The sequence below is a fragment of the Acipenser ruthenus genome, chromosome 4 (assembly GCF_902713425.1).
Source record: "Acipenser ruthenus chromosome 4, fAciRut3.2 maternal haplotype, whole genome shotgun sequence".
In the NCBI taxonomy this organism is placed as follows: domain Eukaryota; kingdom Metazoa; phylum Chordata; class Actinopteri; order Acipenseriformes; family Acipenseridae; genus Acipenser; species Acipenser ruthenus.
The window spans coordinates 56,190,680-56,208,988 of NC_081192.1; the positions used below are offsets into that span (position 1 = coordinate 56,190,680).

Below are 18,309 nucleotides of genomic sequence, written 5' to 3' on the forward strand. Positions count from 1 at the left end.
CCAGGGCAGTGCCAGAGATCCCCAGGTCAGCAAGAGATGATAGTAGAATAGAGTGATCAACAGTGTCAAAGGCAGCAGAGAGGTCAAGGAGAATTAGGACAGAGGAGAGAGAGGCAGCTCGGGCACACTTAAGTGAGTTGGTGACAGACAGGAGGGCGGTTTCAGTGGAGTGAGCAGAGCGGAAGCCAGATTGGAGAGGGTCAAGCAGAGAGTGGTTGGACAGGGAAGCAGAGAGCTGGCGGTGTACAGTCCGCTCGAGGGTTTTGCAGTCGTGTGGACTGCAGAGAGGACATCATCAGTATTTTTCCTCCAAGACTGCTGCGATCATGGACACAGTGACCTTGAAGGTTAATAGTTACATTTCTATTTCATGGAACAAGGGTTATGATAATAACAAGGGTTATGATAATAACCTAACGTTACCTATACGGATGTCATAATGTTAACTTTTTCATTATCGCAATATTAGTCCAGAAACGATTGCGATATATGAGTATCGCGATATTACATGTCCGATTTTGAAGTAATTGCAAAGTTTTCCCCCATTTTTTTCTGAAAGGAAAAAACACCATCATTATTATGAGACTATCAAGAAACAAGTTTGTTGCAAGTTGGAGCAATTCAATTATTCTTTTGAGTTGTTTATTACTCATTTTACAATCTTAAAAAGGTTTTTTTTTCAGAAAAAAGACAGCAAACTTTGCCCTCCCTCAAAATGCGGCCCTTCATCTTCTTAAAAAATGATTATCTCTGTAAAAACAAACACCTTTTATGGAAATCAAACCTGCCTCAAAATACCAGCAAGCAGTTCTAATGATATTAGGCATCCAAAAATAATCGTACACCTTCCAAATAGTACTCAAAGAAATGAAAGAAGTTATTTACAAACTGCTAACCAAGATCATGCAACAGTCTCTTGACACAGGGGTTTTACTGACAGACTGGGGAATCATGGTTTTAGAAAGGGAGATCATGTCTAACTAACCTGTTTGATTTTTTTGATGATGCAACATCGACAATGGATAATTGCAAAGCAATTAGGGAGTGGTTAACATGTAGAAAATAGAAAGTACTGATTAGAGGAGAAACCTCAAAATGGAGCGAGGTAAGCAGTGGTGTACCACAGGGATCAGTACTAGGTCCTCTGCTATTCCTAATCTACATTAATGACTTAGATTCTGGTACAGTAAACAAACTTGCAACAGTCTCTTGACACAGGAGTTGTACCGACAGACTGGAAAATAGCAAACGTAATACCGATCGTTGGTAGCTTTCCAACGCAGTGCAACAGTGCCCTCTGCTGTATGAAATAAAATAAAAAAATCTTAGCAGACTTTCACTTCCATTGGAAGATGCAGTTCCCACTGTCTCTCTGTAGAGCGGGATGATGATCATGGAGGTGGACAAACATGTTGGATGTTGTAGCAGGGCGGTAGGAAAGCCCTGCACATGAAAAGGGGGCAGGCCAGAGCCCTGCTGTTTAAATGTATTTGTTTGTTTATTTTTGGGACGGGGTACCCCTCCGCCCCTGTGCAGTTTATTTTGTGTTTGTATTATGATTTATAATATGTGTGTTTATTGTATGTATATAGATCTATATAACGGCAAAGCGCTGTATGTTATTGTTTTGTTTTTATTTAAACATGTTCTGGCAGAGGCGAGGTAGGCAGCTTGTCCTCTGCCAGGAATAATTAAAAACCTTGTGCAGAAGTGCCATCTCCCGAATTAATTAAGTGATTAATTTGTTGCTAAATTGGGAGATGGTCACCTGCATATAAACCTGCAGCTCTCTGCACTCTGGGTGGGTGTTCAGAGGAGGAACAAGAGTAAGCGAGGTGATTTGAAACTAAACTAAAAAAACAAAACAGTATAGGATCAGTGAAGGCAATTGCCCAGCCTGACATGGGTTTTGTTGTATTGTTTGTGGTCAAATATGATCGGTCTTTCGATCACCTGGTGTTTGAATTAGCTGAGGTTGTGTGATTAGTACCAGGTGAGTGTGGTTAAATTGAATAGAGGTTGATTTGCTATTTGATTGGTTTCCACACAGTTTAGCTGTTCTTTTTCCACCCAGATGTTATATTAATCAGACAGGCTATTTCCGTGCCAGCAAACCAAAGAGCCTCAACAAAAGAGCCGGGAGTCTAGCAGTGGGAGTCCAGTGAGGGGAGGCCTGCGCAGACGCTTTTGGAATAGATCCGAACCTAACAGCGCTCTGGAAGATGTCATCTACTAGTCAGGTCTGTACCCTCCACCCCACCGCTCCCACTGTGCCTATTTGTCTTGCCTGTCCTGCTCTCAAATCCCTGTTCTGTCCTCTCGCTCTCATCCTCTGCCCTCTCTCCGCCGCTGCTCCTCCAACCCCTCTAACCTCATCCCTCTGCCTCTCCCCCCCTCCCGCACACTCTCTGGTGCACTCTGGAACTGTCAATCTTCTGCTAACAAAGCTGATTTAATCTCTGCCTTTGCCTCCCACCTCTCTCTCGATTTCCTTGCTCTCACTGAAACCTGGTTGTCCCCTGATAACACTGTAACTCCTGCCGCCCTGTCCTCTCTCTACGTTCTGTCCCATACCCCACGTCTCACTGGACGGGGAGGTGGGACTGGTCTTCTCCTCTCTCTCTCCTTACTCTTTTCTGTCCCCTCCGACCTCTCCTCACTCTCTGTTAATACCCTTGAATTTCATGCTGTCCAACTAACCTCTCCCTGTGAACTCCTGCTAATTGTACTGTACTGTCCCCCTGGACCTCTCGCTCACTTTCAAGATGAACTCGACTATCTACTCTCCTCCCTCCCCTCCCTGTCTACCCCAACTGTCCTGTTAGGTGATTTCAATATCCACCTCTCCAACCCCAGCCACTCTGCCGGATTCCTCCCTCTCTTTCACTCCTTCGACTTCTGTCTCTCTCCATCCCCCCCTACCCACAAAGCCTGGACCTCACCTTCTCCAGGGCCTGCTGCCCCTCCACCCTCTCTGTCACCCCCCTGGACCTCTCTGATCACTATTTCATCTCTACTGTCACCTCTTGCCGTAACCTCCGTTCTCTCTCCCCCTCTGTCCTTGCCTCCACTGCTCACTCTCACCTGCCTCCTATCGACTCCTTTTCACAACTCTCTGTTGACTCTGCTACCTCCACCCTCTTCTCCTGCCTCACCTCCTCCCTCGACATCCTCTGTCCCCTCACCTCCCAGCCTGCTCGCCCCTCCCCTCCCCAACCGTGGCTCTCCTCTGTGCTCCGCTCAGCAAGAATCACACTGCGATCTGTTGAAAAGAAATGGAAGAGAACCAAACTCCCTGCTGCCCTAGACCTCTACCGCACTCTCCTCTACTCCTTCTCCTCTACTCTCTCCTCTGCTAAATGTACTTATTTCCAATCTGTAATCCAAGCCTCCACTAACAACCCATGTAAACTATTCTCTACCTTCTCCTCCCTCCTAAACCCTCCCCCTCCTCCTCCCTCCTCTATCTCTTCTGATGACTTTGCCTCTTTCTTCTCTTCTAAAATCTCAGATATCCGCAAACTCTTTAACACCTCTCCCTCCCCCCGCACCCCCTCCTGCTCCATCCCCTACATCCACTGCATCCCCTACTAACTCACCCTCCTTCTCCACCTTCTCTCCCCTCTAAGACTCTGACCTCTCCTCCCTGCTCCAGGGTCACAAACCCACCACATGTGCCCTGGACCCCTCCCCACTCACCTCTTTCAAGCTGCTGCTCCTGCTCTACTTCCCTTTATCTCCTCCCTTCTCAACACCTCTCTCCTTTCTGGTCTCTTTCCATATGCCTTCAAACAAGCCTCTGTCACTCCCCTCCTCAAAAAACCGACCACTCCTCCCTCCAGAGCTATCGTCCTGTCTCCCTCCTACCCTTCCTCTCCAATACCCTCAAGCAGGCTGTACACCGCCAACTCTCTGCTTTCCTGTCCAACCACTCTCTGCTCGACCCTCTCCAATCTGGCTTCCACTCTGCTCACTCCACTGAAATCGCCCTCCTGTCTGTCACCAACTCACTAAACTCTGCCCGAGCTGCCTCTCTCTCCTCTGTCCTAATTCTCCTAAACCTCTCTGCTACCTTTGACACTGTCGATCACTCTATTCTACTATCCTCTCTCTCTGACCTGGGAATCTCTGGTACTGCTCTGGCCTGGTTCTCCTCCTACCTCTCCAACGGCACTTACCAGGTAACCTGGCGTGGAGCAACCTCCACACCTCGCCCTCTCTCAACGGGGGTCCCCCAAGGGTCAGTCTTGGGTCCTCTCCTGTTCTCTCTCTACACCCGCTCCCTGGGACCCCTCATCACATCCTATGGTTTCTCATACCATTTCTATGCTGATGATGCTCAGATTTTCCTCTCCATCCCCACCTCTGACTCCACCATCCCCTCCCGTATCTCTACCTGTCTGTCTGCTATCTCCTCCTGGATGCACTCGCATCACCTCAAACTCAACCTCTCTAAATCTGACCTCCTTTTCTTTCCCTCCTCCTCCTCCCCCTCCTCTGATCTCTGTTCCTCTGGAATCTACCACACTCTCCTGGTCCAGGCCTTGGTACTCTCCCGCCTAGACTACTGCAACTCCCTCCTGGCTGGCCTCCCTGTGTCCGCCACCCATCCGCGCCAGCTCATCCAGAACTCCGCTGCTCGCCTGGTGTTCTCTCTGCCTCGCTTCTCCCACGCAACTCCACTGCTCTGCTCACTCCACTGGCTCCCGATCACCGCTCGCATCCAGTTCAAGACTCTTGTACTAGCCTACAGATTCCTTGACCAGACTGCACCCAGCTACCTCCAGACCTTCATCTCTCCCTACACCCCCACTCTACCTCTCTGCTCCTCCTGCACTAGAAGACTGGCTCTACCTCCTTTACGCTCAACTGCCTCCAGAGCCCGCTCCTTCTCCACCCTCGCCCCGCAGTGGTGGACTGTCCAGTCCTTGACCACCTTCCGGCGCCTCCTCAAGACTCGCCTCTTCAGAATACCACCTGTAGAACTCCTCTTTTTCCCCCTGGACACTTATCACTCTTCCTTAAATGCGCTTTACTTGCTCTTATCTGCTCCCTATTTTACTGCATTTAATCCTGCACTTTAGATTACTGTAATCTGTCAAGTGTTATTTAATCTATAGTATTTTGTATTTAATTATATCCTGATGCAACTATCACTGACACTGTTAAATGCTCCATTATTGAATCATATTTTGTCATACTTGTACTTGCTAGAACCAAAGTCATTGTATTTATCTTGCTCTTAATTGTATTATTACTTGTACTGTGATTCTTGAAATGTATTTGTTTACGACTGTAAGTCGCCCTGGATAAGGGCGTCTGTTAAGGAATAAATAATAATAATAATAATAATAATAATAATAATAATAATAATAATAATAATAATAATAATAAATAGCAAGGCTGGGCGTTCGGTGCATTTTCGTTGATAAACTTAAATAATGTTATTAACTATGCACATTACAAAAATTTAATTATTGAATAGATTATCCAGTATTTATATCAATGTATATAATGAGGAATGGAATCGATCGAAAAATAGATTACTGATTTAAATTGTAGCAGCCCTACAATACCGTGATCCCACGATAATCGCGATAATAGTTTTTGCTACGGTATTAATACTGTGGTGAGTTAATATTACGGTATACCATCACACTGTCATACCGTGACACCCCTAGTTACCTATCAAGTACAAAATGTAACCATTACCTCACATGTATGAATACCAAAGCTGTCGCAAGGCAACACTGCAGACCAACTGGAATGCCACAAGGTCTCGGCCAAGGCCAACTAGTGCGTTACCATGAGGAACCCCAGTACAAGTAGCTAGGGCTACAAAATTGAGGGAGAACTCACTACTATATTTATGTTGTAAGGGCGAACCTGAAGCCATCCTTAACACTCTTGTTCCAAAGCCAGTGTTTTGCAAATCCACAACATTCAGATCAGGTCGATAAAAGTATGTGGAGTAGCCCACACCGCTGCATTGCAAATGTCTGTGACAGATGCAACCTGAAAAAAAGCCCACGAGGTTGCCATACCCCTGGTGGAATGGGCAATGAGCTTTTCTGGAGGGGGCAAGTTGGCTCGCTCATAGGCAGTCTTGACTGTGTCTGTGATCCATTTGGATAGCTTCTGCTTAGACAGGGCTTTACCATAGGACGCCCCATAACCGACAAAAAAATGTTCATAAGAAGATAAGAACATAAGAAAGTTTATAAACGAGAGGAGGCCATTCAGCCCATCTTGCTTGTTTGGTTGCTGGTAGCTTATTGATCCCAGAATTTCATCAGGCAGCTTCTTGAAGGACACCAGGGTGTCAGCTTCAACAACATTACTGGGGAGTTGGTTCTAGACCCTCACAATTCTCTGTGTAAAAAGTGCCTCCTATTTTCTGTACTGAATGCCCCTTTATCTAATATCCATTTGTGACCCCTAGTCCTTGTTTCTTTTTTCAGGTCAAAAAAGTCCCCTGGGTCGAAATTATCTATACCTTTTAGGATTTTGAATGCTTAAATCAGATCACCGCATAGTCTTCTTTGTTCAAGACTGAATAGATTCAATTCTTTTAGCCTGTCTGAATGGTTTATTTAGATTTCCAGAAAGCTTTTGACAAAGTCCCGCATGAAAGATTAATTCTCAAACTGAATGCAGTAGGGATTCAAGGATAATTCTGGTTGCTCTTCTTTGCACTCTTTCTACAGCAGCAATATCCTTTTTGTAACGAGGTGACCAGAATTGAACACAATATTCTAGGTGAGGTCTTACTAATGCATTGTAAAGTTTTAGCATTACTTCCCTTAATTTAAATTCAACACTTTTCACAATATATCTGAGCATCTTGTTGGCCTTTTTTATAGCTTCCCCACATTGTCTAGATGAAGACATTTCTTAGTTAACATAAACTCCTAGGTCTTTTTCATAGATTCCTTCTTCAATTTCAGTATCTCTCATATGATATTTATAATGCACATTTTTATTGCCTGCGTTCAGTACTTTACCCTTTTCTCTATTGTTTGCCACTCCTCCTATTTTTGTGTCGTCTGCAAATTTAACGAGTTTGCTTACTATACCAGAATCTAAATCATTAATGTAGATTAGGATTACCTCTGGTTACCTCGCTCCATTTTGAGGTTTCTCCTCTAATCAGTACTTTCTGTTTTCTACCTGTTAACCACTCCCTAATCCATGTGCATGCATTTCCTTGAATCCCTACTGCGTTCAGTTTGAGAATTAATCTTTTATGCAGGACTTTGTCAAAAGCTTTCTGGAAATCTAAATAAACCATGTCGTATGCTTTGCAATTATCCATTTTCAATGTTGCATCCTCAAAAAAGTCAAGTAGGTTAGTTAGACACGATCTCCCTTTCCTAAAACCATGCTGACTGTCTCCCAGGATATTGTTACCATATACTGTAGGTAATTTTCCATTTTGGATCTTATTATAGTTTCCATAAGTTTACATATAATAGAAGTCAGGCTTATTGGTCTGTAGTTACCTGGTTCGGTCTGTCTCCCTTTTTGTGGATCGGTATTACATTTGCTATTTTCCAGTCTGTTGGTACAACCCCTGTGTCAAGAGACTGTTGCATGATCTTGGTTAGCGGTTTGTAAATAACTTCTTTCATTTCTTTGAGTATGTAACAGGGCGAGCAGCCCTGTACATTGTTTATTTATTTTTAGATCGGGGTCTCCCCCTCCGCCCCTGTGCAGTGTGTTTTTCTTTTGTATTTAGTTTTATTGTATTGTATTTATGACGGCGTAGCGCCGTGTTTTGTTTATTTTTAAAACATGTCCTGGCAGAGGCGAGATCGGTGCTCGTCCTCTGCCAGGTGTAATGAAAAAAACTCGTGCAGAAGGTGGCCATCTCCCGAATTAATTAAGTGATTAATTTAGTTGCTAATCGGGAGATGGTCACCTGAATATAAAAAGCCTGCAGCTCTCCAGTTCAGGGTGGGTGTTGGAAGGAGAATGAGCGAGAGGATTAAAACGAAACTAAAAGTAAACTCCAGGAACAGTGAAGGCAAATGCTCAGCCTGACCTGGGTTTTGTTTATTATTTTTGTGTTCGTGATTTTGTTTTGTTTAACTATTTATTTTGCTCTGTGAGCGAGTGTTTTCTGTTTGGATATTTTATTTATTTATTTTTGGTTGCTTTAAATAAAACGGCGCCCGCGCCACTGCACAATACCTTTTTTTGTTTTTGTTGTCCCTTCTTCTGCCGTGACGTCAGACCAGTCAGCCATTCCTGTCACAGAGTACTATTGGGAGGATCTCATCCAGCCCAGGGGATTTGTTTATTTTAAGAGCTCCTAGTCCCTTTAACACTTCTGCCTTTGTTATGCTAAAGTTATTTAAAACTGGATAGGAACAGGTCGACATGTGGGGCATGTTGTCCGTGTCCTCCTTTGTAAAAACCTGTGAAATGTAATCATTTAATATATTTGCTATTTTGTTTTTCTTCATCTATGATTTTGCCATTTGTGTCTCTTAGACATTTAACCTCCTCTTCGAATGTTCTCTTGCTGTTATAATATTGGAAAAATATTTTGGAATTGGTTTTAGCCCCCTTAGCAATGCTTCTTATGTTCTTATGTTCTCTAAAAAAAATGTCAGTTTCGTTGACCTATGACCTTCCCAGAGCCAGATATGTACTATAAAAAAACAGCTGTAGAGTAAAGTTTCTGGTCTCTCTTACATATCAGTATACGTTTCCAGCCTGTACTGAAAGTTACCATGTTACAATAACTCCCCAGAGTAAAAAATCAGAAATATGGGATATTAACCATTACTCAGACTGCCTCCAACTCTGTCTTCTGTCCACATAAAACGAAAAGGGGCCCTGGGTCTGTGGCAGCAAATTGTTAGGGCTACTTCTTGGCTTGTGGCTTAGCCTGAGGCGTTTGCCTGTGTGCCTGATGTGTGCTGATTTGTGAGGCTGCTGGAGCCTTGGTCGGCAGTTTGCCGCTGGTTTGCGCACTGGGGGGGCTGCTTGGGAAGCAGGCACACCAGCTCCTTTGTGGACTCTCTTATGCACTGAGAGCATTGTAGCATCTCATCTACCGTGGGTCCAAAGGTATGCCCACGGGTAATGGGGGCATCCATAGCTGCCGTCTTAGGGTTCCTGTCCGTTCAGCTTAGAGATATGGAGCAGGTTCTTATTCACCAGCCGCAGCTCATCTAGCTGTTGCGGTGTGAGTCTGTGGTCCTGAGAGAGGGATCTAAGCAAAAAGTTTTGGTAAGCTACCAAAACACTGTTACAGTTACCAACCTGTACAGTGAATGCACCAGCTGAGTAAGCCCACTCAAGGATAACCTCAGAGAACCGACACCGTTTATTTGGGCAGCTAGCGTCCTTATTAAGCAGCGCTAACTTGGGTGTCTGCACCAAAGAAGTGATGGCCGCCTCCACAAGAGGGAACTCAGTCAAGCCGTTTCCCTGCGTCATGGATGCTATACAAAGTCCCTATGGACCGGGAAACAGCCAGTGTTGTAGCCGGATGACCCCAGGATGAGTGCACCTCGAAAAGAAAATCCAGGTACACTGGGGGGAACGTATGAGAGGGAGTAGGCTCATCCTCAAAATTGGACTACTTCCGTATCTCATCAACAGGCCATGGGACTTCAGTAGCCCTCTTAATCAGAGGCTTAAGCTCTGCTGACAGAGAACGGTGAGCCACTGGCACTGCATTGTCCGAGTCTACCTCCTCAGAGGGTAGCTCTGGATCGCCCATCTACAGCTGATGCAATCTGCTCAAGCAGGCACTTGTATACCGTACTTGCAGCCCAAGCCGCCGTCTCAGAGAGCACACGCAGCAATGCTGCAGGCAAAAGTACTGTAAAACAAATAAAGACAGCGCGAGTCGTGACTCAAACCGGGTCCACTGGTACTGGACCTGGGATGGATTCACTGTTTGTACCACAAGACCAACTTTGAACCGAGGCTGAACGGTGATGCACCGAGGTTGAACCGAGCAGAGAGTAATATGAACCGATCGGTTCAGCAGCCACACGGTGCCTGAGCACTAGTGCAGTACTGTACAGTACCCTTGGTGTGGTTCGGTGAATCAATCGGTGGTGGTACCTTTGGTACAGTATGGTTCGGTGGTACACCTGGTACAGTGGTACACTCTGTGCAGGTACACCCGTTGTGGTACCTTTGGTATGGTATGGTGCAGCTTTGATATATCTTATTCAGGTTATTCAGGTTATCAAGGTCTTCAGGATAAATACCCATGAGGTAATAGTTACATTTTGTACTTGATAGGGAACTGTGATACTGGTATGCTTGTGTTTTTTTTAATATATATATATATATATATATATATATATATATATATATATATATATATATATATATATATATATATATATATATATATAGGAGGCTGTGTGGTCCAGTGGTTAAAGAAAAGGGCTTATAACCAGGAGGTAAATCCCACCTCAGCCACTGACTCATTGTGTGACCCTGAGTCACTTAACCTCCTTGTGCTCTGTCTTTCGGGTGAGACGTATTTGTAAGTGACTCTGCAGCTGATGCATAGTTCACACACCCTAGTCTCTGTAAGTCGCCTTGGATAAAGGCGTCTGCTAAATAAACAAATAATAATAATAATAATATACATTCAGTTGTAACCTAGTTTAATTTTGTTTGGTTATTCCTTACCCAGTCTGAATTCTTTAGCTCATCCAGGTCTCTGTTGGGTTCTTCAGTAGTCACCCCCTCCATCTTCCTCAGATTCTGTCAATCAAACAGCAGGATTATTAGAGGGCAGTTTGGCATCAGGACACTTTTCCTTCTACCACAGAGAGGCTCCACTTAAGAGGTTAATGGAACATAAAACTTATAGGTCCGCCCTGTTTTACCGATTCATTTATTTTGCATAGATATTTCATCAAATGACTGATTTTATTAAGCTGAGTGGGCAGGTTTTCTGTGTAGTACAGCAGGTTGACTCACACTATTTAAACGCCAGTGGCAAAATCATTAAAGAAAATCAACCGAAACCTTTTAGTGGTACTAAATTAACTGGATTATGTCATAAATAGAATATGACTGAAGTTCTGAATATTAGTATTCAAATGAGAAGTTTGGGAGAAAAAATGCTTTTGTGTTAGGGGAGGGATAATCAATACATGGCTTTAATGAAATAAATGTCTTGCAGTTTTTTTGTTATAATATACTTTTAATTTGAATGCACACGTAAAAAAAATACATATACACACATAGAACAAATATTGTTATTAGTTATTATTAGTAGTATTATTGTCTTAAATAAACTTATAAATCAATGTGCATTTCTCATCTTACAAAAACAAACAATGTACAGCACATAGCATTTTTTTTTTTTAAATAAATAAATAAAATGTCCTAACCTCATTAGAAGTGCATCTGTGGCATTTGTAGCATGTGATACAAACATCCTGAGGTCTGAGATACAGTAATAACTGAAAACAAACAATAAATGAAGTGTATCCTTTCTGTTTGTTATTTATTGTTCACCCCACATGTAGAAAGCATGTGATCAACTAGAAAGGAGCATGACTAGAAAGGAGATCTGTGTCTTCACAACAGTTTGCTCAGCTTCAAAACACAGCTCTTTTTTGTTTCAGTAGTTTTTTTTTTTTTAAACTTTAGCCAAATTTGTAATGCTTCAAAAAAAAAAACATGCAATATTCATAAGAACATAAGAAAGGTTACAAACGAGAGGAGGCCATTCAGCCCGTCTTGCTTGTTTGGTTGTTAGTAGCTTATTGATCCCAGAATCTCATGTCATCTTAAGGTAGGCTGTGTGGTCCAGTGGTTAAAGAAAAGGGCTTGTAACCAGGAGGTCCCCAGTTCAAATCCCACCTCAGCCACTGACTCATTGTGTGACTTAACCTCCTTGTGCTCTGTCTTTCGGGTGAGATGTAGTTGTAAGTGACTCTGCAGCTGATGCATAGTTCACACACCCTTGTCTCTGTAAGTAGCCTTGGATAAAGGTGTCTGCTAAATAAACAAATAATAATAATAATCAAGCAGCTTCTTGAAGGATCACAGGGTGTCGGCTTCAACAACATTACTGGGGAGTTGGCTCCAGACCCTCACAATTCTCTGTGTAAAAAGTGCATCCTATTTTCTGTTCTGAATGCCCCTTATCTAATCTCCATTTCTGACCCCTGGTCCTTGTTTCTTTTTTCAGGTAAAAACATTGTGAATTCTTGAATCAGATCACCGCGTAGACTTCTTTGTTCAAGACTGAATAGATTCAATTCTTTTAGCCTGTCTGCATACGACATGCCTTTTGAACCCGGGAAAATTGTGGTTGCACTCTTTCTTTTTAGAGCAGCAATATCCTTTTGTAACGAGGTGACCAGAACTGAACACAATATTCTAGGTGAGGTCTTACTAATGCATTGTAAAGTTTTAAATTCAACACTTCAAACAATATATCCGAGCATCTTTTGTTGGCCTTTTTTTAAAGCTTCCCTACATTGTCTAGATGAAGACATTTCTGAGTCAACATAAACTCCTAGGTCTTTTTCATAGATTCCTTCTTCAATTTCAGTATCTCCCATATGATATTTATAAAGCACATTTTTATTGCCTGCGTGCAGTACAGTATTCTCATCGTGTAGCACATGTCATCTCATATGCTCAAGCCTGCATACCAAGTACGAATGCAGTGAAGAATTCTAATAGACAAAGATCCATATTTTTCTTTTAATATTTGCAAGAGACAAATGTTGTGTGCATACAAGCTGCTCAGCAGAAACACTGGGAGAGCACTGAGGAAATAAAGTGTCGTTTTTCTTGTGACCTGTAAATTAATCTAATCAAAAGTATCAAACAGATTGTTTTTTCATAAGACAAAAAATTGTTATAGGCTCAGTCTCAAAATGAAAACCATAATGATAATTATGTAAAGCTCTAGTAGGACATGAAGAATTGCAAACCGATCCACAAAAGGGAGAGAAAACCGAGCCAGGTAACTACAGACCAATAGGCCTGACTTCTATTATATGTAAACTTATGGAAACTATAATAAGATCCAAAATGGAAAATTACCTATATGGTAACAGTATCCTGGGAGACAGTCAGCATGGTTTTAGGAAAGGGAGATCGTGTCTAACTAACCTGCTTGACTTTTTTGAGGATGCACCATCGACAATGGATAATTGCAAAGCATACGACATGGTTTATTTAGATTTCCAGAAAACTTCTGACAATGTCCTGCATAAAAGATTAATCCTCAAACTGAACGCAGTAGGGATTAAGGAGATGCATGCACATGGATTAGGGAGTGGTTAACATGTAGAAAACAGAAAGTACTGATTAGAGGAGAAACCTCAAACTGGAGTGAGGTAACCAGTGGTGTACCACAGGGATCAGTATTAGGTCCTCTGCTATTCCTAATCTACATTAATGATTTAGATTCTGGTGTAGTAAACAAAATCAAAATGATCTAGACAGCATTCAGAACTGGGCAGAAAAATGGCAAATTACATTTAATGAGAAAAGTGTAAAGTACTGCACGCAGGCAATAAAAATGTGCATTATAAATATCATATGGGAGATAGTGAAATTGAAGAAGGAATCTATGAAAAAGACCTGGGAGTTTATGTTGACTCAGAAATGTCTTCATCTAGACAATGTGGGGAAGCTATAAAAAAGCCAACAAGATGATCGGATATATATTGTGAGAAGTGTTGAATTTAAAACTTTACAATGCATTAGTAAGACCTCACTTAGAATATTGTGTTCCGTTCTGGTCACTTTGTTACAAAAAGGATATTGCTGCTCTAGAAAGAGTGCAAAGAAGAGCGACCAGAATTATTCTGAGTTTAAAAGGCATGTCGTATGAAGACAGGCTAAAATAATTGAATCCATTCAGTCTTGAACAAAGAAGATTACGCGGTGATCTGATTCAAGCATTCAAAATCCTAAAAGGTATAGACAATGTCGACCCAGGGGATTTTTTTGACCTGAAAAAAAAAACAAGGACCATGGGTCACAAATGGAGATTAGATAAAGGGGCATTCAAAACAGAAAATAGGAGGCACTTTTTCACACAAAGAATTGTGAGGGTCTGGAACCAACTCCCCAGTAATGTTGTTGAAGCTGACACCCTGGGATCCTTCAAGAAGCTGCTTGATGAGATTCTGGGATCAATAAACTACTAACATTTAATCATGTACTTTAGATTACTGTAATCTGTCAAGTGTTATTTAATCTATAGTATTTTGTATTTAATTATATCCTGATGTAACTATCACTGACACTGTTATCTGCTCCGTTATTGAATCATATTTTGTCATACTTGTACTTGCTAGAACCAAAGTCATTGTATTTATTTTGCTCTTAATTGTATTATTACTTGTACTGTGATCCTTGAAAGGCATTTTTGTTTACGATTGTAAGTCGCCCTGGATAAGGGCATCTGTTAAGAAATAAATAAATAAATAAATAAATAAATAAATAAATAAATAAATAATAATAATAATAATAACAACCAAACGAGCAAGATGGGCTGAATGGCCTCCTCTCGTTTGTAAACGTTCTTATGTTCTTATGTTCTTATGAGGAGGGGGGGGGAGAAGGAAAGGCAGAGGATGATGAGGAAGACTGTAAAGACGGCTTTCTACATATGCTCATCCCCCAGGCAATTTGTCTACTCTCCCTTGGCACAGAGCCATCTGGAGGGGAGAGCCCTGCCCATGTGGAATGGCCATGGAGCGCCCTGTACAAAACTTGCAGAAGCTGCGGTCAGCGAGTGCCTGTTTTGCATGCTCTGGCCCCAGGCAGGAAGTGCACCTGCAGTGCTTATCCTCCACTGGGAGACTGGCTTTGCATATGTCACAGGGATAAAACCCCGGCATGATGCAAACAGCAACACAGTGTAAAAAACTGCTGCCTCCGTCTACTCAAGCATCAACGCCACTGTGCAATAATGTAACAGGGCGGATGCACTGTACAGTACTGTAAAAACTGTAACAGGGCAGTTCAAGACCTGAACCAAGTCCTCTGGTACTGGACCAGGGATGGTTGGAACTGTGTCATGACTTAAAAGTATGGAACCGAGATGGAAGCTGGCGGTGTCGGGTCGGTACAGTACCCTCGGTATGGTACACGTGTGGTGATTTGAACCGGGTTGGTACGGTACATGTGCGGTGACTTGTACCAGGTTGGTATGATACTGGTGCGGTAACCTTGTTCCCTGTTCAGTATGGGTACCGGGTCGGTGACCTATAGGTCTACTCAGTTCACATTACCGCAAGAAGCTGTATACAGGCATGCCCAGCTGTATTGCTTCTGGCAAACCCAAACAGTCCGAACAGATACAAGACTGAGGGAAGCCTGCTGTCAGAGCCCTAACAGCCTTCCTAATGGTGCTGCAAGCAGTCACTAAGACGGCAGAGAGATACTGTTGCAGAGACTGCAAGCAATCTCAGCCAAAGCACGTATGTTGATCATCTGAGCAAAGCAGCTATACTCGTGTTTCTGCAAAAAAAAAAGACACAAGAAAAATTCTCGCAGAAAACAGTAATCAGACAATTACAGTTCAAATAATAATAAAATCGTTTACAAAAAAAAACAAAAAACTTTTATTTTGACTCCTTTGAAGCAGCCTGTGAGAAGAGCACAAGTCAGCCGACTTAAGTTGCTTGGTCCCTGAGATGGGGCGACAGTAGCCACCAGCTTCACGCAGGGCAAAAGGCAGCTGTGGAATGTGACAAACAACAGGCTATGTGCAAAAAATTATGTGTAACTAGTACAAACTAAAACAGCGTAAACAATTATTGCAGTAATTAGTGTAATAGACAATTAGCGAATAATAAATGCAGATAAAATGTAACAGGTTCAGTCCTGTGAAAGTAAAAATGATGCTGGTATATGTGTGTGCAGTCTTCTTATGCCCTCAGGGGTGGGCATGACTGAGTCACAGGTGCTCGCGCGCAGCTTTGGTATAATAGGGTTCAGGGGCTGTAAGAGGTAAACACCCATACAGTAATGGTTACATTTCGCACTTGATAGAGAACCGGCACACAAAAAGCACCTGCGGTTCGCCTTTAAGGGAGTGGAATAGCGTAGGAGTTCCAGGCCTTGCCATCTGGCCTCTCTCTACCTTCCCGTGCCTTTTCAAAGTGCATGGAAGCTATACTGGCCCCATTGAGAATCAAAGGTATCAGAGGACTCAATTATCTCCAGCTCAGGCAGACATTCACACTAAAATGGTCACCGGCCACCTTCAACGGTTGGGTCTTACAATTAATCATTTGAAGAGCCAGCTCACGCCTTCTCAGACAGCCTCCTAGCTAGGAATGTGCTTTGACTCCGGGTCCATGCTGTCCACTCTGTCAGTTGGTAGTGCAGAGAATAGCCGCATATTTAGTGCTATTTCAGCTCAAAAGAGCGTTCATGGTAGTGACATTCCAGAAACTTCTGGGCTTGATGGCAGCAGCTTCTCAGACCCTACCTTTGGGTCCACTGCGCATGCGCCCACTGCAAGCCTGATTCAACAGCATTGAACCGTGACAGCCTATTGATAATGTCTCATCACTATCTAAAGGCACTCTCTTGGTGGAAACAGCCTGCTCATCTAAGCCTCGGCGTAGCGCTGAGCAGTGTCACCAGAAGGGAGGTTGTCACCACGGACATGTTCCAGCCTGGGCTGGGGCACTGTGTGGAATGGTAGGGGGGCATAGGTGGTGTGGAACCCTCCTTGGCACAGTGTCAAGGAGCTATAATTTTTTGCAGGGAGCTCAAGGGAGACATGTGCTTGTCTGTACAGAAAACATAACAGTGGTGGCCTACAGTGGCTCTCAAAAGTATTCACACCCCCTTGGACTTTTCCACGTTTTATTGTGTTACAACATGGAATCAAATGGAGGAGTTTTTGCCACTGATCAACACAAAAAAGTCCATAATGTCAAAGTGAAAAATATAATCTATAAATTGTTCTAAATTAATTACAAATATAAAACAGAAAATAATTGCATAACTATTCACCCCCTTTGCTATGACACACCTGAATAAGCCCTGGTGCAACCAATTGTCTTTAGAAGTCACAATTAGTTTAATGGAGTCCACCTGTGCAATTAAGGTGTTTCCCATGATTTCAGGTTAAATACACCTGTCTCTGGGAGGTCCCACAGTTGGTTAATACATTTCCTAACAAAAACTACACCATGAAGACGAAGGAACATTCAAAGCAAATCCGGAATAAGGTTCTTCAAAAGCACCAATCAGGGGTAGGATATAAGAACATTTCCAAGGCACTGAATATCCCCCAGAGCACAGTAAAGTCCATAATTAAGAAATGAAGAGAATATGGCACAACTGTGAATCAGTCTAGAACAGGCCGTCCTCAAAAACTGAGTATCCGGGTGAGAAGGGCACTAGTCAGGGAGGCCACCAAGAGGCCTACGGCAACTCTAAAGCAGTTACAGTCTTCCACGGCTGAGCTGGGAGACACTGCATATGGCAACAATAGCCCGGGTGCTTCACAAAACTGGCCTTTATGGGAGAGTGGCAAAAAGAAAGCCATTGTTGAAAAAATCTCACATCAAATCTCGGCGAGACTTTGCCAGAAGGCATGTGGGAGACTGAGACCAAGCGGAAGAAGATTCTATGGTCTGATGAGACCAAAATAGAGCTTTTTGGCCTCAACGCTAAGTGCTATGTCTGGCGCAAGCCTAACACATCATCCTGAGAACACCATCCCTACCGTGAAGCATGGTGGTGGCAGCATCATGCTATGGGGATTCTTCTCTGCATCAGGGCCTGGAAAGCTTGTGAAGATATCGGGCAAAATGGATGCAGCAAATTACAGAGAAATCCTGGAGGAAAACCTGCTGAAGTCTGCAAGAGACCTGGGACTTGGGAGAAGATTCATCTTCCAGCAGGACAATGACCCTCAACATACAGTCAAAGCCACACTGGAGTGGTTTAAAAACAAAAAAGTCAATGTCCTGGAGTGGCCCAGTCAAAGCCCAGACCTCAATCCAATTTAGAATATGTGGAAAGAGTTGAAAATTGCTGTTCACCAAAGGTCCCCATCCAACTTGATGGAGCTTGAGCAATTTTGCAAAGAAGAATGGCCAAAAATTGTAGTGTCCAGATGTGCAAAGCTGGTAGAGACTTACCCAAATAGACTCATGGCTGTAATTGCTGCAAAATGTGCCTCTACCAAATATTGACTCAAGGGGGTGAATACTTATGCAATCAATTATTTTCTGTTTTGTATTTGTAATTAATTTAGAACAATTTGTAGATTTTATTTTTCACTTTGACATTATGGACTTTTTTGTGTTGATCAGTGGCAAA

The 18,309-nt window shown here is 42.9% G+C and overlaps 1 protein-coding gene across 2 annotated transcripts in view; it reads right to left on the minus strand.

The window, feature by feature from the left end:
- Positions 1-18,309, minus strand: part of LOC117400553 (protein spire homolog 1) — a 267,989-nt gene that overhangs the window by 101,636 nt on the left and 148,044 nt on the right. For both annotated transcript variants that reach the window (XM_034000695.2, XM_034000694.2), the window contains exon 5: positions 10,669-10,743. In XM_034000695.2, coding sequence (XP_033856586.2) covers positions 10,669-10,743 — 75 coding nt within the window. The remainder of the gene's footprint in view (positions 1-10,668; positions 10,744-18,309) is intronic.